At 36.3% G+C, this 24917-nt stretch overlaps 1 protein-coding gene across 1 annotated transcript in view; it reads right to left on the bottom strand.

Annotated features, from left to right (window-relative positions):
- LOC149805673 (uncharacterized) overlaps positions 1-24917 on the bottom strand; it is a 293351-nt gene that overhangs the window by 81932 nt on the left and 186502 nt on the right. The window contains exon 3 of the mRNA XM_089936655.1: positions 11543-11679. Coding sequence (XP_089792781.1) covers positions 11543-11679 — 137 coding nt within the window. The remainder of the gene's footprint in view (positions 1-11542; positions 11680-24917) is intronic.

A 24917-nucleotide genomic window follows, 5' to 3' on the forward strand; every position in this document is an offset into this window, starting at 1 on the left:
CCCGCTCAGCAAAATTCAACCACAATATTGACTTGTGGTTGATACATATTTTCGTATCACCCACTGGATTAATTATTGTGGGTGGGATTTTTGCTGAGCGTATATGTTTGTACTGTCCTTAGTTAAGTTATATGTTTGTGCCGTCCATGCATAATCTGAGCTCGCTAATACACTCGATAGGGGCTCTTAATTTATAATCTGAGCTCGCTAATACACTCGATAGGGGCTCTTCATTCATTGTATATAACCATTTCATTGTATATATCCATTTCTTTAGTTATATGTTATGTGTATATCCTCTAAACTTGGTAGATTGCGGTGGCAAGCTACGAGTTTAATGAGGATTCTGCTGTCCTTAGTTATATGTTATGTGTATATCCTCTAAACTTGGTAGATTGCGGTGGCAAGCTACGAGTTTAATGAGGATTGTGCCGTCCTTAGTTATATGTTATGTGTATATCCTCTAAACTTGGTAGATTGCGGTGGCAAGCTACGAGTTTAATGAGGATTGTGCTGTCCTTAGTTAGTTATATGTTATGTGTATATCCTCTAAACTTGGTAGATTGCGGTGGCAAGCTACGAGTTTAATGAGGATTGTGCTGTCCTTGAAACATCCCGACGAACTCGCTAAACACTCGATAGGGGTTCTAGGGATATTTTTTTTTATTTTAAAGATTTATATATTATATAATGAACCATGAAAATATCAATGATGTAATTGTTGCTATTAAAAAATTGAAAAAAGATGGAATTAATATATCTGATGAACTTAATCCTGAAAAAATAGTTTCTGACTGAGATTTTACAAGAACGTAAAACCCAGGGGACACACACACTATCATCTGAATACAAGCTCATGAAACGGATTCAGGCGGCAATGTTTCAGTCGCTAGCTACCGTAGAAGATGATCATGTGAAGGAGTTCGTTCCTCTCTCTGCCGCCGTAGAAAGAATTAAATCGTTATTATCCCACGAGTATGAGGCAAAGAAAACGATTAGTACTCGTATAAGACAATTAAGAAAAATTATGTCAGAAAGTAACCCCGTCCAAAGTAGTAATTTTGAAGATGACTGAGATCTTTGATCAGAAATATTATTCTGAATTTGATGGGTTAGTTGGTACTTAGATTCATGCAATTTGCAATTTTGATGGGCTACTTGGTACTCAGATTTATTATTTATTTCTGAATTAATTTATTTATTTACTGAATTAATTTGGGTTTTTTAACTGAAATTTAACAAAATTGTACAAATTTCTTAATTTTGACTACCATTTACCCCATCAAATTTACAAAATTGTACAAATTTCTTAATTTGAGTACCATTTACCCCATCAAAAACATAAAATTGTACAAATTTCTTTATTTTGACTACCATTTACCCCATCAAAAACATAAAATTGTACAAATTTCTTAATTTTACAAATTATTTATTTCTGAATTAATTTATTTATTTCTGAATTAATTTATTTATTTACTGAATTAATTTGTTTTTTTTACTGAAATTTAACAAAATTGTACAAATTTCTTAATTTTGACTACCATTTACCCCATTAAAAACATAAAATTGTAAAAATTTCTTAATTTTACAAATTATTTTTTTCTGAATTATTATTTATTTATAACTCTGATGGGTGAGTTGGTACTCAGATTTATGCAATTTATAACTCTGATGGGTGAGTTGGTACTCAGATTTATGCAATTTATAACTCTGATGGGTGAGTTGGTACTCAGATTTATGCAATTTATAACTCTGATGGGTGAGTTGGTACTCAGATTTATGTGAAAATGATCAAATTTTCAGAAAAAAATAAAACATTTTAAAAAAGATGAATTACCACATCAGATATATTTATTCGACTTTGATGCAGGAGTGCGCCGGAGTTCATCTAACTGTTCTTGTGTTAATAAGAAATCCTCGTTTCCGTGTTCATCAATGGCTAAATTGTTCTGTTTTGTGAAAACGCGCGTTTTCAAGTGTATAAAAACCCTCACGTGCTGGTACATTACTGGATCTTTAAAATCAAAGATCTACGATAAAAGTCTTACGACTTTACATACAGATTTATCACAAGTTCTTCTTCACGTATGTCAATTAAGCGATTAAGGTGGTCTGTGAGTTTAAAATTGATTCGTGTTAACATATTATTGTGACACCGTAAATACACAGGATTAGTTGGTTCTTGCACGATTAAACTTCCAGGGGGGACTTGTGGTGTGAACGTGTACAGGATGTATCCTTGTTGAGCTTGATTTGATCTTCCGAGATCTATTTGATAGCTGCCATCGATTACGTCACAAACCAGATTGACCACGACCGTCGGTGTTATATTAACGATTCCCGGAGATACGTGTCTTCCGCCGCCATGTGGATCATTATCATATCTAAGAACAGCTGCTGGTGGAATTAATTTTCTCCATGCATCGAGTATTTTAGGAAAAAACTCATCAATGACATCATTGACAGATTTTCTTAACTCGGTTACACTATACCCGGGAAATTTAAAATTTGGTACATCGGCTTTTATTAATTTATACTTTTCTAACCATTTATCTGCACCAACTTGTTTAAATGATTTTAAACTAAGCATCGCTTGAACTATTCGGTTATTAAAATATTCCATATCTGATATAAGCTGATTTAATATTTCCACACGCGTGATGATTTTTTCACGTGATGACGCTGATATGTCAAACATATGTTCGTTAAAATATTGATTTAGTTGATCTAGTTGTTTTTTACATTCTTGATTGATTTCCTGAAAATATTCAATAATATCACCTCGATGAAAACCCAAAACATTTCCTGTTTCCCCCGGATTTCTAAAAGTCCATGCCTCCACACTACCGACAAAGATAAAACTGCTAAACATTGATTTATTTTTTAAAATACGTAGTTTTCCCCCGTATGATGGATTAATTTCATGATATGATTGCCTATCCGTGACATAATCAGACTTTTTCGGTTCTGGTGGTATCGGTGTTATCGGTGGTGATATCTCGGGCCATCCTAGCACGGATCTTATCGTGGACTGATCAATATCAACGGCATAATCAGGCGAGTTTATTTCAATCGTCGAGGACAGGGTGGGTTCATGAACATTAATTGATATTTTTGCTTCTTTTCCCGTTATTGATTTTATTCTACGTTGAAATTCCTCACTGATCTCTTCAATCTCGTAACTGCCAGTTGGTATTCCAACAACAACCCAGTCAGGTGTTCCATCGGGTTTGTTGTTATTAGCAAATACAAGCGAATTATTTGCTGGTGTACCATTAAATGATTTTGATCTGATATTTGGCCAGCTGTAATATACTCGTAATTGTGCTAGTGCTATTTCTTTTACTGGAATTGCAGTAGGAAAATTAACACTAAATTCAGGATTAATTGAACTTACCGAGATCATCGTTATCTTTGGCGGAGTTGTGTTGGTCACGATCTGCTGGAGTAATTCTGTCATTATTGATACTTGTATCTTTAATACCGATACCTTCGTCGTATATTTTGGTTATCATTGAAAATTCGAAATCAGTAATAATTCCATCACTGAGACTCGCTGATAACAACGAGGATAATTTCGAGTATGCTACCGTCGCTGTATGTAATTTTACTTTGTAATCGGATAATTTTTCGTTCGTGCAAGTACATATTTTTTTTGTGATGATATTAAGCACACCTGCAATAGTTGTTGCTGCTGAAATACAAATAGTCACAGCTACTGGTGCCATCGTTGTCAACGCTGATAATATTACACCGGTTCCAGCAACAACAGCGGATACTGAATAAACAATCACATCAACGATAACCAATCGTCGTCGATATTTTTTTACTTTTACTGTATATTGATCAACTTGATCTTTTAGCGCCGCCTGCCATTCACGCGCTTGATTGTACCTGTATTGTGCACCGTCCATATATATTTTTATGCAGTAACCAATTGAGGTGTTTCAGCTACAAATTCCAAACACCACCAGAAGGATGTTACGGTTAATTTCTTATCAGCTGCTTCCAGAATAAATATTTCTTCGGTTCCGCTATTTAATACAACAGATACAACCCCGGAAAACCTGTCGGTGGAATGACGCCATGGAAACGTTGTAAATATTTCAAATTTTGCAGCACTAAACACAGACAGCCTGTACACGCCAGTGACTGTTGCGGTATATTTGATAGTATTATTTTGCTGCGACCATGTTGCAAATCCCGATGATACCGTGCATACGATGTTTGTGATGTGCCCGGGAGTTATTCCAGCTGGAATTTTAATCAGACTGGTTTTATTGACAATCTCAGGAATTCCCGCTACGATGTCTTGCTGTGTTCGTTTGATCGTGTCTAGGTCAGTTTTGATATCAGAAAGTTTTATATCGATGACGGAAGGAGTTCCAAAGAACTTATTTATGGCATCATCGGTTTTCTGAAAATTTCTTCGAAGCCTTGAAAAACCGGTTACGTGAACATCATATTCGGCCCGCAGCGTGGATAGTTTTCCATCCACGTCGTCGACGTATAGTTTGTTTGCGACGTCGTTGTCAGATTTTGGAGCTGTTACAGCTACTATTTTGTTCCCATTCATGCTAAGTTCACCTGTCATTGTGTCACCGGTGTTTCTCACGCGATTAGCAACACTTTTTGCAATTTCATCTCTGATGGTTTTAAGTGACATACTTGAATCTCTGATTCTACCACCGTCAGTAAACACGGGAATATTATCTGTAACTGCACCGAGTACTCGCCGGACTATATCATTCCATTTGATATTGCTGGTTTTTAGTTTACCATATCGATCTTGAAAAATAACAACTTCATCTGGGTCAACTCCAGCCAGGTTCATGATATCAGCGAGGTCATCCTTAGTCACATACTTCGACAGATCAACGTCGCCGGGCTTTTTCTTAACGCGTGAAGAAGATCTTCCGTAAATATCAACCATTATAATAAGACCCGTTGTTTAAAACGCCTTACGCGCAACATATCGGTTGCTTGTATAATCGTGCATGACTTTATGTGGCGGCCTGGATGATTTTGATATAGCGTCGAGTACATTAATTACTTCACGGCCGCATATTGGCGGATCTGTCATTGTTTGTGTGGGTAGCGTTGAATACCAAACTTTGGAACCTCTGGTTGTTGCGTGAAGTGGTGCGACATACTTGATAAATTCAACAGGTGGAGCTAACCCGTACGAATCAAAGTAAACAATTCCACGTGGATCAACCGCGTATGATACCCAATGAGTACCAGGTCCGGAACGTTCATCGAGATTAATAATACCTGTTTCGAGTTTGTTTGGTTGTTTCGGTAATTGATCTCGCATAAAAACACCTCTAAAGGCAGATATTTTTAATCGTTTAGCAGCATCAAGTAAATCAAAATTTGATGCTGGAACGTCTAACGAAGTGATCCTGGAAGCCTTAGGCCTCTCCCCCAACGAGATCCTGGCAATCTTAAGCCGCGTCTCTTTTTTTTGTATCCTTGCCCTGTTGCTTTCTTTAGTGCCATTCCAGCAGCTGTTCCAACAGCACCTAACGCGGCTGCTTTTGCTACGGCTGGAGCAGCTGCAGCTATTAATGCCGGAATGGCCGCAAGAAGTGGAAATATACCACCCGTTTTAACCATGTCTTTGATGGCGCTCGGGGAGAGATGGAATTGAACTCCAGTTTTTGATTCTAGGGCTTTATTGAAATGTTTAATCTGATTATTTGTCAGCGATAATTTGTTTGGACCACCACTAATCTGATCTCGTTTTAGTGATATTTTAGTTCCGCATTTGTTGGCGGTTTTTGATTGAAGCTTTTTTTACCTGACCGGGAGTCAGAGTAACATTAACATGACTATACGACATTTTTATATAAATAATATTTTTCTAAATAACACGATTAAATATTTTCCACCGGTGCATCAACGACCCTCATTCGACCACTACCACCTTCAAGTAACATGGCTTTGTCACTAAGTACGACCGCGATCGCTCTGTAGAAGACACCACCAGGTGGTGGGTTAGTAACATGAGCTCGAAAGTGTATATCAACAACAGATTGTTTGGATAAATCAAGATGTTCTAGTGAAAAATAATAAATCGGATATAGACCTGTAAAATCTAATTGTGATATTTGCAAACCGGTATCTATATTTTGATCACGTCCCATGAATGACATTAAACGATGATATGCGCGCGCTACATGATTTTGTGCATAATTTAGTTGTATATTTTCTGTTGGTTCTTGATGTCCATTTATCCGTAAGGAAACTTCATTAACTCCAAGGTTATCAAATATCATATGTGATTGTTCTTGATCATTTATCCGGTTAATATCTTGCAGTGCAATAAAAATATGTCGTGGTGCAGAAACACCCTGTTGTGATGCTATATGCCATGTAAATAAACCATTAATATTGCTTTGAGCAGCATCTGTGGTTACTGTTAACCATGATAGCAATGATTTACCGCCTTGATCCATAAAAGATAGTAATTTTTGTTCCTCAGTAATAGATGGAGTTATTACTGGCATCCACAGTGAAAGTTTTGATATATTTACTTTACCATCAGCAACACCAGCACCTCGCCAGATTGCATCATTATCATCACCTTTTCTTACGAGCACAATTGTGTGTTTAGCTCCAAAGATGACTTTTCTAACATTTCTGCAAAATCCAAAGATGTGAGATAATGGAATTGCACACGAAAAATTTCTATTATCTCCCGACAGCGCTGCTCGGCGTGTTGCAAATCCCAGGTTGTAAGTCGCACTAACACTTTTTATAATATCAAAAGCAGCAGCACCCGGTCTGTCTTCGTGTTCAAAATCAACCGGTTGTGGATTAGATGCAGTAACTTGAGGTGTCTGTAACTTAATATACTGAACATGATCAGCGTTGTTGGTAATATCCTTAGCAAACATCATTGTTGGACCAGCCGATCTTGTAAAGTCGTCAGAATATCTCGCTAGACCAATTATTGTTGTAGCAACGTCGACATCATTCTGAATTGATTCAATATTTTTTCCATCAATCATGTATGTGGCGCCACTAAATAATGCCATGATCCCGTTGTTGACAAAACCAACACGCAAATTAGCAGCATATGGCGTATTAGCTACAACATTCGTTACAAGTCTACCTTCTACTTCAATAAACGCTTCAGCGGGCAAGAAATATCTACTTGTATCATGAACCTGTAATTCGATTCTCCCCCGCTGATTTGGTAGTCTTGCGTCATAGGAATAAAATTGATAATCACGTATAGATTCATACTTAAGGACAGGTGCCTCCATATCAAATGCTGGGTCTGATTCGCGCCTGAACATTTTTATTATAGTTACCATTTTTCAAATGATGATCATCGTCGACGAAGACCGCTTCCTGCTATTAAATTTGCTGTTATATTTTTTTCTGCTTCTTCAGATATCGCCGCTAGTTTTTGATTTGCAGCCTGATTTATTATTTTACTAACATCTGCAGGCATCACCTCAGTACTTGCCAGTTTCACCGGTGGTTGTTGTTTTCGTCGCAATAATCGTGCTAGTCTTTCTTTGATAGCCGAGAACGCCTTACCAGCAACATTGACAATTGCACCAGGAGCTTTATCACGAACAATATCAATAGCCTTCATCGATAATTGTTTTGCTACAGGTGCTACTTTTGGAGCTATCCTTGTAAATAATCCCCGAATGACATCACCAAGTCCATTTCCGTAAATAACACTATAGATTGGTAATCGTGAGTTTACCGCTCTAACCTGTGCGGGTTTACGATGATTATCATGCACAGTCATCTTATTTTATTTACCATTTATCTAATCACGGTGACTAATCATCAACGAGCTCATCAATAAGTTCTCAGTAAACGCCAATATCCATGATGCCACCTTGAAATAGTCGCCGACAAATATCAGCTGCTTCATTGGTTATTTCTGGTGAATTATTTCTGGCACGTTTTCCTCCTATGAGAACTTCTAACCGTGACACGTCATTAATGATATTATCAGGACAAACAAAATTATTTTCTCCTGGCACTGCAGTCAGAAAACCACTTCCTACAGCGCCAGGAGGATCATCATCAGGATCTCTTTCTTTACCCAGTGAACGTAATTTCTCCTGTTGTTTAGTTTCTATATCTCTAAATATTTCTTCTTCTTGTTTCCATTTTTCTTCTGTTTTTCGCTTCATTTCCTTTGCCATCTGCCTCCTTTTCTCTCTAGATGGTTTCAACATCAATTGCTGTTGTTCTATTTGTTGTAAATCTGAAGGAAGTTTCCGCTGGGAAGGTTGTTCTTGTTCTGGTTGTTTCAGTCCCCTTCTGTAAAGTCTTTTTACTTCTTCATTAAGTCTTTTAAATTCTTGACCTCTAGCTTGTTTTTTATTGTAATATACGCGATATATCCATTTAATGAAATTATCATCACTTGTATTTTCATGAAAGGGTTTTAAAAAATTAGATTTATCAGATATATTATCTAATATCATCTTAGGTAATTTCTCTCTTTCAGTTTTTCTAATATCTTCAACAACTCCTTCGTTAAATCTTGCAATTAATTTTAAGCTCTCTCCTGCTGATTTGGATTTAGATGCAAGTTTTTCTCTCACATCGGCGACTTCAGTACGAAGTTCTCCAATACCTTCAAGTATTTCCTCACCAACAGGTGGAGGTTAAGCTGCAGCTATGTCAGTTGGAAGGTCTCGTAAAATCTTCTTTGCCTGTTTAGTTCTTCTTGCTATTTTTTCTGATACCGGAAGAAGATCTTCTTTGATGACAGTTGTAACTTTCTCAGTAGCTGCAGTGACGGGTTTAAATAGTTTTTTAGTTTCTTCTTCATACTCAACTTGTGCTTCTTGCTGCGCTTGCAGATTTTTTCTGAATGAGTCTCTGACAGGAAGAAGTTTTTTAATTGCTTCTAATCGTTCTCGAGCTGTTCTTGCAGTATGAGATTCTGGATGTATCATTTTATTATAACATAATGATTTAATTAATATCAGCAGAAGGAGCAGCAGAGAGGGTGCCTACCAACGTTGGTCGTCAAAAAAATAAACAAGAAATAAATAAACACGTAGAGTACTTTATTTTTTCAGCTACTATTTCGAACTGAGGTTTTATTAGTACAATCGGCCATTACAGAAATAAAACATCTCAAGGAAAAGTTCATTTGTAAAAATCTTGACCTTTCTACGAGATGATTTTATTTGTTTGTTTTATTTGTTTTGTCGGAATTTTATGGTCTGTTCACCCTCTCTGCTGCTAATGTTGAAATCTCGAATGTATTATAAGACATTTCATTGCACTGTCCACAGATATCGGTACCGCGAGTTAAAGTTTCGAAAGACGGACAAAGATGTAAATACAGTTTGTTTCGGAGTGAGCCGGAGAATGTATAACATTATATACACCCCCACACCCCCCACACCCCATATATATATATATATATATATATATATATATATATATATATATATATATATATATATATATATATATATATATATATATATATATATATATATATAGATATATATATATATTTTACTTTTAATAAAGTGGAACTTAATTCTACCGATGGCTTACACAATTTCTTTGCGTTTGATCGATTGCGAATTTCAGCTTGATGAAATGTTTACACCCACGTTTCCTTCTTCCAAATGTTAAAGGGAATAAAACAATTAAATTTTGATGTTAGCGGCATAAACGGCTTTCTGACTTCTGTTTCAGATGGCATAATGTCCAATGTCTTTGAATTTTTCCTGTCAAATGAAGGTGTACCCATACTGATTAAACATCGCATCCTTACGACCCACAGAAGTACTTGGTATTTTGTGATGATAAAAAACGTAAGCCCTGTAATAGGGATATATGTAATCCTTTTTACGTCTGTTTCCATGACTATGATATTTATGTGTTTTTTTTCTGAAATTCTTACAGAGACATTTATTTTTAAATTTGAGCATTATCATATGATAAGGTAAACATGTTTGATTTTGCATTTGGGATGTCTTTGGTTTCTAAGACATGTTCATGTGGAAGACAATGTGAAGAAAATGTATTAACGTTCTAAAACCTGTAAGAATCCCGAAAGCTGAGGTAAACAAATACTCAGTTTTTAACAATGGTCATCTATAATTTGAACAAAGAAAATTGTCTTCAGTTTTACATAATGTTCCTTTATAATGCAGGAATTATGTAATTTTATCTATATGCATACCGCTGTTATTTCCATTTTTTTAAAAAGTCTTCAGAATTAAAAGACACCTGATCTGGTCATTTACAAGTAAAAGAATAGAAACAATTTTTAAAAAAATAGATACTCTTTGGTAATAATCTGGACAAAACGACAAGCAGAGACAAGATGTTGAGATTTTTATGGACAGAAGAACTTGAAGTATGGAAGGGAACGTTTCACTTTCTTATGTATATTTAATTTATATTATATGTTAGCTTTTCGCAATGATTATCTGTACCGTATATCAGTATTGTGTAACTAACCTTTGTCCAAACTCAGGTAATGTATATGCCTAACTTGTGAACTTTTAGGACTATTTGAGAATTAATTTACAATGCCATTATTTTTGAAAATTTTCACATTTTATTATACGAAAATCAATTATTTGTTGAATTTTACAAACCTAGATGGTTTTAACTCTTTCCTCGTAGTTTGTTTAAGCCCGATGTTTTTTCTTCACGGTCCTAACATTAAATTTCTATTTGTAGATGAAGATTCGTCACTATGATACTGAGTACATATTAGAAAAACCTACGCTATAGTAAATTTAGACGTCCGCTTTTATTTTGAAAGACAGGAGCGTCTGAAATTCTGCAACTCTTAATCAAAACGATCAATTGATGACAGTTCTAATGATGGTCAAGTGTTGCCAAAGACGTTCTCCTCACGATGGATCTTAAAATGTATGCATTTGACTATTCTATTGCCGATTATTCGGCAATAAATCGCGCTTTGAATTCTCAAAGCTCACGACGGATCATAATCTGTGATACGTGACACGTGCTTATATATAAAGTATATGTATCTATATTGACTGTTGCATCAGAATTGCCACTGTTTTGATTTATAAATTTGATGCATTTTTACTATCATTATAATCAACAGTTACAGTTAAAATGCAATCTTTTATGGGACATGCAAATGCTGTGTACCCACTTTTCTTAGTCTCCAAAGCACGCCATTGAGCAGAACGCAATGCTACGTACAATCCAAATCGATTGTGTTAAATTACCTCGTTAGTGCCGCTGGTATTCCGGCACAATACACAAGCCTAACCTATACGGCCCAGTATTGTAAATAGATTGATATGGTTCGTCTACATTCATGTTGCATCTCGCTACTTGCCATGAAAATAATCCCTAAGTTTTACTTCCATAAATGTATTTGCATTGTATTTTGCCCATCATTCCCCGACGTACTGTAGTAATCTTTCGTTCATGGGATGACTCATTTATTCAAATATTTTGGTAGCCATCTTCTATCCTTTCAAGATTACGAATAGAGTTTGGAATTCCTTAAAGTTGCTTGAGACAAAGTATGCTAAACATTTACCTGATGAACAATTCTTTGACAGCGACAAAGTGATGATGGCTAGGAAAGATCCGGGGTTCATCATTGTCGCCTCCAATATGACCTTGAACTCTCGATATCCAGCATTAATGCTGATCGGAATATTGTAACTATCCCTCCTAAAGAAAAAAGAGAATGAGTCAGTAATAGAGTCCATGTGCGTATTTGTTTTTAGCTAACAATATCAGTGGGCACTGTTCAAGATTTTTTCTGATCGAGAGGGTATCACACTCTATTTACCCTATACAATTAGATTTGTAATTCTAATCTTTCAATTAACGTATAGGAATGGCATTGCCTTGCACGCCTTGTAGTCAGAGTTGTAGCAGTCAAATTAATCACAAAGTTTATGGTAAATTACCACTAAATTTGAATCTTTTCTAAATCTGACGTTCTTTACACATGAGCGATATAAAAGGAATAAAAGTAAAGCGTTTTTTGTGCCTTAAAATTGAAAAGATGTTCAGATAATGTAAATGTACCTTAATTCTCATAGTTCATTCAATATGCTGTCAATATAGCAGACTAATGACTAATACTTTTGTGTTAATATGCATTCATGTGAAATTAGGCACATTTGCTGTACGCTAATATTTTGGTTAATATAAGCTTACTTCATCTTTAAAAAGAATCTTTGCATCCGTGATGCTTTGAAATAATAAAAAATATCCTTATATATTTCTGGAAGAATCGGGTTTGTAAACATTGCGGTCTAATGGTTATTTCGATGAAAAAGCAGTTACCCGAACGAGATATATACACCAAATATTAATGTATGAATCACGATGTCTTTCTTTAAAAGTTTAGTTACTGGCCTGTCCAATGTGTTAAAATTTCAACGTACATCGCTATAACATTGAAAATTCAAGTATATACTGAAACAATTACAGTAGTGTGTTATCAATAAAGCTAGCAAGAAATGAACTAAAACGTCATTCAAATACGAAAAACAGAAAGATAAAACAATGATGTATACATCGAGACTAGATTCGAGTAAAAATTATAAGCAGTGATTGTTTCATGATGTTGGAAACTTCATTTTTCCATGGACCAATTCCGATGATAAAACTTAATCCTAACAAAACTGACGCCAAAGGTAAACACAAAATGTTAAAATTGATATGCCAAACAAATAATTCCCTATGTGAATGAATTTCGTAGCAATATTCAAATCAACCTCATCTGTAAACATTGTACCTGCCTTACAGAACTATGTAGTAAAAGGCACATGAAAACTACTTCAAATAATTCATTTTTATAAGCATATACACTCCAAAAATATGCTCTCCAATATCCATCTGAAGATAAAAGCTCTATGCAGTAGACATGTATGCGTATATATTCACTTCCATTCCCATGCAACTGATCGATACAGATGTAACCAAGGAGCTACAACAATTTTAAGTCTCATGTAGTAAACACGCTCGCTTTTGAATGAATTTAGTGTTATGGCGACTATTTCAGTGGGACTTTTTAGTTTTTGGTCGTATCGAATAATCTTTGAATCGAGAACATTATGAAACGTAATGATTTTGAAACGTCAAAAGAAAATATTTATACATCTTGTCCTAAATTTATACTGAAGAAACTACATTTTTATAGATCTTTTGACCTCTGTCAAGTCAGGATAGTAAAAAGGAGTGGCGAAACAATAAATAATATAATGGATTTTACATGAAAAACCTCTTAGCTGATTGTGCACATGATGCAATCTCTAACATTTAATCATAAACGTTTTCCATGACATATTTCTTGATGTGTTCAGACTCATAAATGCCAACGGTCTTCTGCACTATTATCAGAAAGCTCAAAAAAGTGCAAGACTTTATCCTTCCATGAGAATGGTCAATCGATAAAATAAAATCTTGTTCCGTATGAATTTGGTTGATTCCACATACAATTGAAAACGAAAGATATTCTTATTTCGTTTAATAAGGTCACATGGAGCTAGATCAAACATATTTTATTTCATATTAAACATGCAGTTAGAAATTACACAATATACAATATAGAAAGTAAAGGATTACAACGACTAGAATGAAATCAAATGGTATTCAGTGATCAAATCATTTGACGATACAGCAATTTGAAATATAATTGAATATATTTCGGATGTTATACGAGTTTTAATGACAACACATTTAAACAGTTCAATATTCACAGCGAATAGTCTCTTAGGTAACCAGTAGTATTTATCCAAGGTATATACATTATAAAGATGAACAATGAAGGTGTTAGTAATAAATGAGACTAAAATTGGACATAAAAGAAACGTGGGAATTTATAATTGAAATGCGAGGGAAATCGGATATACGTTTGTGAAATTAGGTGGAAAGAAAGGGAAAGAAAATAGAAAGAACGAATAGATAGTTTAAACAACAATAGTACTTCTTGTATAGCGCATCGTTGCTGAAGCGACGACGAATCATTTGAAAATAGGGAATTGTTGTTTAAAGTTTTTCATCAAAAGTAGAAAAGTATATGTGTTAGTAACAGGCACGCATACAGAAAACAGTTTTTGATGTTTAGATAAATTAATGAACGGTATCGAATACAGGAATGATTATTATTAATGAACGGTATCGAACACAGGAATGATTATTCCATATGGAATCGTTATAATACCCTACAAGAAACTGTTTCAAATTAAATTGCCATATGATGTGCAGGATTGAGAAAGGTCGATAAGTTCTTCTTGAAAATAAAAGGAAACACACGGAACTGCACTTTCTACAAGTCAAAATATACAAAGAGATGAGATAATCCATTTATATTACTTTGAAAATAAATCTTGTTTAAGTATACTGCAACTAATCTTAAGTCAAACTTTTTTGTACACCATAGAAACACAGTGCCATATTCAATGCCTGGCATGTAAAACAACGCATGTCGCTTAGAGTTATTCACCTCTAACTCTATTCAAATTTAAATGTCATCAAATGTGCCAAACTTAAATACAGCTAGAGTTTTACTATCTTTGAAAGTACACCATAATCTGTTGTATAGACATATAAATATAAAACACTCATTATTTGAAGTCCTAATATAACTTGATTTTTCTTGTATCAACTTTGCGACAAACGTATCGGAGCGTAAGCGAATTAGGCAAATCAGTTGTGTTTGTAGAATAATCATAGTTCTGGGCTTATGGTTTGGCTAGTTCGTAGCTACTCAAGAACTATTATTAAATTCCCATTCCTCGCCCGCTTACATCACAGCAATTTCGTAAAGAATTACACAGCTTTGAATCAATGAAAGACATGAAACGGTTTGCTGCATTCGTGTGTTTAAAATATTCAAATATGAATTGATAGACATTAGAAAAAATACACAGAACAGATTAAAAATTTTAAATTCGACTATCTGAAATAAGTGCCAGTGAATTAGATGTGTTAACCTTAACTTATGGAAAAATCACTTAAAATCGGGCTTAATAAATCAACCAGTTTCCACACTTATACATTAGACTTAGTTGCATCTTATTTACGTTGTAAATTTGTAATGTAAACGGTATTAAAAACTCTTTTTAAGTTCAAATGAATTAGATAAATGTGGGGTCTGTTTTTTCTTCTTATCCAGCTCTCAGGTATCATCTCTTGACTACTTATGTAAATTCTGAATTTTTCTTCATTCATAATAAAACCGTTATCTAAGGAAAAAAAGCAACATGCAAGAAGAAGAAAAACGCCTACGCACGAGTTTAAATAGATAACAGTCAGACAATGCCTGAGTATGTTCTCTGTAATGTGTTGTCTATTGATTAACAATCCCATAAAGATTTCTTTTTATTTCCTTTCATTACTTTTTTCAACGATCATCAGTTACAAGGGAACTGAGCTATTTCAAAATTACGTATTGCTTCAAGTTTTGCTCTAGTATCGACATTTTTTTCTATAATCAGACCTTCGGGGACTAGACTTTCGTACTAATTGCATTTTGGTTCGGTTTTGTTTGCATAAAAGCTTAAGTCGAAAATGTCTCCGATGATTATGTTAACTCATTTACAATATAGAGCATTAGTTGCAGATATCTTTGCATTAAAAGGAATCGTTAATAGCACTTGAAAGTTAGTTCGTGCAAATTATTAACTGTTCATGTTATTAGAAGAAAATAAAAGCTGTTGTTTAAGAAAGGTCTTGACACCTTTTCTTTGGGTCATAAAAGGTATTAATTTGTTCCTCGCCGAGGACACCATCTCTCATCCGCGTGGTAATTATGGTTGCCTACTGACAAGCGGACTTGATGACATGCACCACATGAAAATACGAGTACTGTTGGAACACGAAAACTAATTAGGAAAGTAGAGAATAAAATGGAGAAATCAAATAGATCGGTGTTTTCCTCTATAAAAGAAGACTGAGACAGAACTTAACAGTGAAATGGTCAATGTTCATGTGTACTTTGTTTGCATAACTGCGCGATTTTGTTTACATGTTAGTTTGAATATCAAAAGTGTTAAAAATCAATACAGATTAGGCTATAATAGAATTTATGTTAGTTATTGTGTCAATATGCGAATAAAATGGACATAACAAATTTTGCATTTTCCCCAAGTCAAAATTTCTTATATTTGCTAAAATTGAAAAATACAGCTAATGCTTATGTTAATCTTTAGCTTCGTAATCTTTTAATGACTTTAAAATTCAGAACGTAATATATTTGATACGAACTTTGACGTAGCAGGCCAATCGTAAAAGGTAATCGCCAAAGAAGATTGAGATTTGTAAATAAATTACTGATAGGTTTGGCATCCACAACGGTTACAGTCTGAAAGATAACGCGATGCAGTTTCATTAGCTTCTCGAAAATTACACTATGATAAATTACAGAGTAAACAAATACGTCATTTGTCGAGTACTACAATCATAATATTCTCATGCAGTAAATATTTCCTCCCACTATATATAGGGATTCCGTCACCAGTCTCGAAGCGTAACGCATACCGAATTCGACCGAGTGACGAAAATAAACTACTGCAATGCTTACCGTTTGAAAAGAGGCAATTGTCACCAGAATATTCTGTTCAAGATAATAATAATAATATAATAATAATATTGGACACACGGGATACTACCCCCGTGCTTTCGTGACTCGGGATATGTCGGCCGATTCAGCGCACAGCTTTGGAAAGATGTAATGTTTACCCATCGGGCTATAAAAATGAAATACATTGCTTTGGACTGTTTCTGTCAGCTGTTCAGTCGAGTAATTAGGTCAGGTTTATAGCTAGGTTTACAAAATTCAACGTAACAATGTCAGGAAAAGGCAAAAGATATTAAGCAAACTAAACAGATCTTGTAAAAAAAAATTTAGTAACGTTCAACATTTTATAAAAAAAAATATAAGCTATTAAGTGGAAGAGAAACTACAATGAATACTATATAATATGTTTACAACGTAGTGTTTATGGGGGATATAGAATTTAGAAACAGGCTATACACCGGGGAATTTCTTGAGAATCTCGTTCTGGTGGCAAGTTGGGTATCAGGCGATTTTGTAGGTGTGGGAGAACTTCTTCCAAACTCGGAAAATTGTAGGCAGAATGTCGTTAAGGTATACATTTTCGTCTTTAACACTATATATTTGTTTGATTTTAAAAGATACATAGTAAACAGGATTTTATGGGTTACAGGTTCAAAAAGGTCATGGAGTGGGTCTTCATGTTGACATTTTGAAATCACATTTGTATATGCATTTCGAGACAAAATGTGGGATATTTTGTACACTTAATGATTATCACTTTTCTTAATTAAAGTACGATCGTTCTTGATACAAAATGGATTCTTACCCAAAATAACATATAAAGTAAAATGGTGGTACACATATTTCACGTGTTGAAAGTTGTCTAAATCCATTAATCACTGGGGCAAGTATTACATTTGGTGAAAGGTTATTCTACAAATATATATGATATATAGGTAATAATTCGCGATTTCTTTAATTGGATATTGTTTCTGAAAGCAATTATTTATGCGTATTCTTGAATAGCAACCGTCCCATATAATATATGCATACTCTAAGCGTGGTCGTATAGTAACCGTCCCACACAACATCTACGTAATCTCAACGTGGTCGTACGACAAACTCTCACACACAACATCTGCGTACTCCAAATATGGTCCTATAGCAACCGTCCCACACAACATCTACATAATCTCAACGTGGTCGTACGACAAACTGTCCCACACAACATCTGCGTGCTCCAAATATGGTCCTATAACAACAGTCCCTCACAACATCTACATAATCTCAACGTGGTCGTACGACAAACTGTCACACACAACATCTGAGTACTCCAAATATGGTCCTAAAGCAACCGTCCCACACAACATCTACATAATCTCAACTTGGTCGTACGACAAACTGTCACACACAACATCTGCGTACTCCAAATATGGTCCTATAACAACAGTCCCTCACACAACATCTGCACAATCTCAACGTGGTCGTATAAGAACCGTCCCAAACAACATATGCATACTCTAAACGTTGTTACATAACAACCGTCCCATACAGCATCTGCATACTGTAAAAGTTGTCGCTTAACAACTGCCCCACACTCTCAACATGGACGCATGAATGATAAGAATATTAAGGGTTTCCTGGATAATTTGACTATTATTGCCCCAAAATGATTCTATCATTTATTTATACGGAATTGCTAAGATCGTGCACGTGTGATGATCATATTCCATCACTAATGAATGTTACATTCAAATGTTTATATCGTTAAGAATTTAAGTATTTCGTTGTCAAATACAAGATTTAGGAAAGCTAATGAAAATCAAGTGGTAAAAAGTACCACGTGACTTTTATTCATATTACAGTTTCTTTTTGATGCATCATCATATCGGTCGACAATATCATTAGCAATGTCTTTTGGATATAAAAGAATAGAAGAAAGAGTATATGATATAATACTGCCCCTTGTGGAACAACAGCTTGTGTTGGATAACATTCAGATTGATAGGTCTTTAGAGTTGCAAACTGTTTCTCTCAGATAAGCAACTTATAAGACATTCCAAAACTATACATCTAATTAAAAGGGTTTTAGTTTGCTCAAAAGACCACTATGCCTAAACTTCGTCCAAATCCTTGCAGATATCACAAAAGACTAAAGGCCTATTTTCATTTTCATTAAGAGCTGTATTAATTGGATGATTAAAATCGACGAGGTGGTAAGTAGTCAAATGACAGGTTAGAACTGGACACTGGTATTTGTAACTTAAATGATTTTTATAGGATAAATAAATAAGTATATTAATATGGCCTTTTCTATATTTGTCCTAATATTTGGTCTTGATCACATTTTTCGCCTTTTCGAGAGAAAGACATATCGACTGCAGTCTTCTAAATGCTTGCGAAATGAGTGAGTTATTAAATAGTACGCATGATGGTATGCTAACTTCAGAAGCTGTGCCCTTAAGCATTTGATGGCTAATTGTGTTGAGTTTGATCCAACATTTACCATGGTTTATTATTTTACCTTATTCTGAAATGTTTCCTTGGAATGTAAATCTTTGTGCTTTCACTAAAAAGAGATGAAAACAATTTAGCTGTTTATTCCACATTTCGAGTGCATCATAAATCTTCCCAAATAATTTCAATTCAAAAGTTTAGAAAGTTTTCCAAACTCGGCGTGTTTGTGCGTCCTTATTTCTCTTGTTTAAGAAACAGTTCATCTATGAAACAATTCCATCAAAATGTCATGGAGAACCCAGACGCAAACGTGTTAACTTATTTGCAACAAAGTTATGATGCAAAAGAAACCCCAGCAGCAGGGAAGTTTAACAGACCAGTGCGTCCAGCCAAAATAAAGCTTCCTACGCGAACTTTCTCCGTAGAAGCCTCAGAAAGCAGAAATAAAGCCTTCTACGGAAGCTAATTTTCATGCATTTCAGACCAGGTGCATCGGTTGGTCGCGCCGTGTGTGTTAGTAAATATAGCGTCCAAGACAGGAAAAATAAATGTCAGGGAATAATTTTTTGTGTTATTTTTTTTTGTTGCATGGTGGGGCTGCTTTTTCATGAATAAATTTGATCAAGACCAATTCGATACCGACTTCGTGGATCGTGAAGATTTATCGTGATGAAACCATGTGGCGTTGCCTGAGCGCGGCTAAACAAATTTTTGAATTTATTTATATCCATATCACCGTTGTACCAGGTCTGATGGATATTTCTCAGCGTGTGCGTGTCTACGCCGTTGAATACCGATAAAATATTGCAATTATCTCTAATCACCTTTGGAATCTGCGTATATCTCTGTGTTACGTAAATAACATCGGTGTTCTTGTGTCTGCCACGCGAGAATATCCTAGCCGGGTTGGTTTGCTTGTCCAGCATAACGTCATCGAAAACAACAAGATTATTAATATCACCGTCCAAATTCTCCACGGTTGGAGCTTCATTGATGTCTGTGATGAATTCGATTGTGCCTTCGTCGGTATTGTCGCTAAATTCCTTTAACACTTGATAACAACGTTGATCGTCCACGGATGGTGCAACCAAATACAACTTGTCCCATTTTAGCCATCGCATGATCAAATTCAATAACAATTGCGTCATACCAGATCCTGACGGGCCGATGATTACCATTCTGATCGAATTCGGTAATACCGCGTGATGTTTCACCTGCTCGCGTCGTTTCGTGGCTGAAAAATCAATTACATTCATGTTACTAGAATACATGGATCTATATTGTGTTAAGTGCCGCACGCGCACAGCTACGATAAATCCAACCGAAATCGTCACACGCAACAACAGGAACGCAATTGCAGGAGAATGCGAAGTTTGCAAGACACGCAAGTTCAGATTTGTAAAAAAAAAAACTAGAACCGGAGGAGATATCGCAGCCTCCTTGTCAAATCTACCCGGAACTCCCTGGGCAATATATCCCGGAGAAAAGCATCTGCCAGGGTATAATTATTGTGGACCCGGAACGAGGCTCGATATCAGACTCGACGATAATGACCAACCAAAACAAGGTGAAGATCCGGTAAACGCAATCGATAACGCTTGTTACTATCACGACCTCGCGTATCGCAGCGGGGATTTACAACAAAGGCATCTCGCTGATATCAAGCTAATTCACGCATTAGACGCGATTCCTGATAAAAGTTTCAAAGAGAAATTGGCATCCTGGTTGATAAAAGGCGCGATGAAAGGCAAATTAGTATTCGGTGCTGGTAAATAATATGGAGCAAATATATTATTCTCCGCGAGGATTTTGGCGAGGAAAATCAGTAATTGCCAAACTTGCCAAAGCCGCTAAAGTAAAACAATCCGTCGCTGAATCGTGGCTATCGAAACAGGCAATCTGGCAAATATATCTCCCTCCGCCCAAGAAAATACCGTACGCGAGTTTCACCGTCAGCGTCCCCATTGAGGTCCATCAGGCTGATCTAATGTTTCTTCCTCACGATACCGTTGACGGAGTCACATACAAATATATCCTGACAGTCGTTGATATCGCTAGCAGGTATAAAGAAGCCGAGCCGTTATCGAATAAAACAGCAACAGAAATTGCAAAGGCATTTAACGAAATTTACTCACGATCCCCGTTGACATGGCCGAATCTTCTCCAGGTTGATCCAGGTCGAGAATTTCTTGACGCGGTTACTTCACTGATGAAAAAGAATAATGTTAAAATCCGTCGCGGTATTGTAGGTGTTCATCACAATCAAGCTATCGTCGAAAGATTCAATAAAACTCTCGCAGAACGATTATTTGGATACCAATACGCGCGTGAGTTTATTCAAGATAATCGATCTCACGATTGGGTATCAAGATTGCCTCATGTAATTAACGCGCTAAATAACGAGACGACTCGAACGATAGCGATGAAACCCGCAATTGCAATTACAAAATCGAATATACCCCTAAAGCGAGATTCCACAATTCAGCCTGTACTAGGTAGCGTCACAGTCAGGTATTTATATAAAGAAGGCGAAGCTGAAGGAGGCAGAAAAAGAGCAACCGACCCAACCTGGAGCGTTACAACACACAAAATATCCGCCGTAACAAGATCGTCAGGAAGACCAGCGATTTATATCCTAGATTCGTTAGCGCCTCAACGCGGATTTACCAAAGAAGAATTACAAATAGTACCAGAAGATACTCAACTACCACCAGCGTCACTTATGTAGTTTACTCGAATTCGTCCTAGTTGAGATAATTTTCTTACTCTCGACACGGCCAAATACACTAGATTTGACCAAGAAATTCTATCATCGACGATCCAAACTTGGCCATCTACGGTCAATCCCTGCGACGAGTGTATCGTTGTTGCGTATCCTAATTTCCATGGCGATTTTTCTGCATTTAACGCATCATTAACAAGATTAATATCAACAAAGATAATATCATTCAGGACTAGGTTTTTTTCTTTCCCGCATGGCAAAGTAACGTCGATATTTTGTCGTCGAGTATTAGCGGGCCTATAGCATAACGGTACCTGCAGCGTTGGAAATTTCTCGCAATGCAGCTTGAATAGCATTTCCTGAATAATATCACGAATAATTTTTCTACTAGCAACGATCAAATGATCGGGACGCCACCAATTTAGAAAAGCGCTCATCGGAGTCTCGTCGATTATTTTCCTCATGACATCACACTGAATCTTATTCGGCTGTAATCGAATCAATTTCTTGAACTCGGTTAACAAAATATCCGTCGATCTATAATCAGCGTCAATTTCCTCGTAATAATCAACGAAGTTTCTGAGCCATTCGTGAGGCGATTCACCATCGATAGGATTAGGTTGGCCGTGATCGCCGCACATTATCACAGCGGTATTTTTCCCTTCCAGCCAAGCTAATATCGATTTTAAAATATCTAAATTCACCGTGCAAATTTCATCAAATATTATGATTTTGTTGACATATTTGTCTCCCATTCGCACCGAATCCCATGATCCACCGCTGTACTTGAAATAACTGTGATACGTGCAAGAATTAACACCACGCTGCTTTATTTCTCGCGCTAATCTATGTGTCGGAGTCAACACAATCATATCGGAGTTCGTAAATAAGTTTATTACTCGCGTTGTTTTACCGCTACCACCAGGTCCATTTAGGTAAACGAATTTGCTGCGTGAAATTGGGTCAAATGCAGATGCGGCCGCCGAAGATTCTCCAAATTTACCTCGATGAAATTCATCGCGATCTTCAACATCGGCGTCTTCACAATAATCTAGGATATCCTCGTTTTTTATCCTCCAGGTTCCCCATGAGCTACCATCGGTGATTAAATTTTCCAGCCTACACTGGTATTTTTTATCGATATAAAATGAATCCGTTGCGACTCTTACTGCGATATCAGAAAATTTGTTTATCATCGACAGCAAATTTATACTAACATAAGCGAGCATCGACGATCGTAAATGCGTATATTGCGCTGATTCTTCGTCAAGGTAGCTAATCACGGTACCTAATTTTGCTCCATCAATGATAATATTCTCTCTGTTGCAAAATATTCCTCGTGATACCGTATCGGCGATTATAAAATCCATCTTGGCGTCGTTGATAAATAATCTAGCGTGTCGATGTTTGTGATCAACGGATCCACCTTGAGTAAATTTACCGATTATTTTTCTTCCTATATCTTTCGCGTTGTCACAGTCTGTCGGCAACCACACCTCGATCTGTTTTTTGTAAGATATAATCGCCTCACTCACCGTCAACGACACTAACATCGACGAATCTAGCATATATCTCAATAACACCGTAGGAACCCAACGACGCTGGGAGAAATGCTTGCCGAACCAAATATAGCAGATTTTATGCAAATTTTCAGCAAACTCGAACGACGTAACACAAGCGAGTCCGGTCATGACAAAATCAGGCAACGGTCCGTTAATTGCTACCCTTGTCATTTCGCTGGTAGGATGGCCGAATTTAGCAAAATAATCTGCACAATCGCCATATCCGAGGAAACTTCCAGGATAACACGCGCTCATGTCAACAGAGATCATATCTTCGAAATCGTACTTGGTATTCCACAATCCACCATGGCCGTATTCGATACAACTAAGTTGAATATCAGCAAGATATTCGTTCCTCGTAGGCTTCCACGAGTTTTTCTCTCTAGCGGCATGAGCGGCAACAGACGGAACTGTAAAGCAATTCCTTAGTAACTGATCGGGATTCGACGAATATTTCACCGCAAGTTTTCTCATCGACTCGTGTAATATTTCGTCTCTGTAAATATCGCCACATGGCAAAATAAATTGATCATATCTTTCCTCGCTCGAAAATAACCATATCGATATTGGATCAGATGCGCTTAATTTTTTAATAAATCTAAACATGGCATCGGAATTATTATTCTCAACATCTGCCGTGGAAAATTCCACGGGATAAAATTTAACAATACGATCCCGTGGAAATATCATTACCGATTGCGACCACGCATGGGAATTGTGATCGACAATCTCGATTGGTGCTCCTCGAGATCTATACGGCGACGAGTATAATATTTCTCCCGATAACGTTTTCACCGTGATAGGAAATTTAAGTTTTTTACTCAACGCAGCTACATCGTCCACCGATGCACCATCAGCGACGGTCTTCGCCCACGCGTTAATTTTATCCAACCTCAACTGGGTCAAACCAGATCCACGTCGAGCGTTTTTCATATGTTCGATAACACGCTCAACCACGCAGTTTATCATCGGTGATTCTTTCATCGCAGGTAGATTTTTCACATCCGGGTTGTTATTTAGCCGATAAATTCCATAAACGACTGCACTAGATGGATATGCCCTAGCATAATAAGGACCATCGATTCCCAATAACAATCCGGGCTTAGAATTTTTATCGAGAATAACATTTTTCTTACCGCCACGCACTGGATCTCGTTTATCGCGAATAATCCAAGTATCGTCGGGCATTTGTGCGATAAATTTTATTCCAAAGATAAATCGCTCTTCTTTGTGTTCGGTTTTTATGTACTCGATTATTTTCTTAGCTCGCTCCAGGTTCATCGTGGCATCGATGGAATTTGTTTTCCATGTCGACCAAGTGTGAACGGCTCCGTCATCGAAAAATTCTTTCTTCGCCAGATCAGCCTCAGGTATAATATATTCTGCCTCATCAAGATCAAATACATCCATGATTATATTTTAGACAAATGTTTAAATTATAATGAATCAATGCAAGTGGATATTAATCGGCTCAACAAAATTCTGTGACAAATCCTGCAGAGGCGATTATTGCGGCGCTCATATACATGCGATTCGACGTGGCAGTAAAGGACCACAGCGATGTTTAGTTTGTCAAGTTGGCACGCGAGGAAAAACTCGGTTGTGTTTGGCCTGCGGAGGAAAGAATTATCGGGAATTGCGGCGATATTATGAA

The sequence above is a fragment of the Sinohyriopsis cumingii genome, chromosome 2 (assembly GCF_028554795.1).
Source record: "Sinohyriopsis cumingii isolate HCF-2022 chromosome 2, ASM2855479v2, whole genome shotgun sequence".
Lineage (NCBI taxonomy): Eukaryota > Metazoa > Mollusca > Bivalvia > Unionida > Unionidae > Sinohyriopsis > Sinohyriopsis cumingii.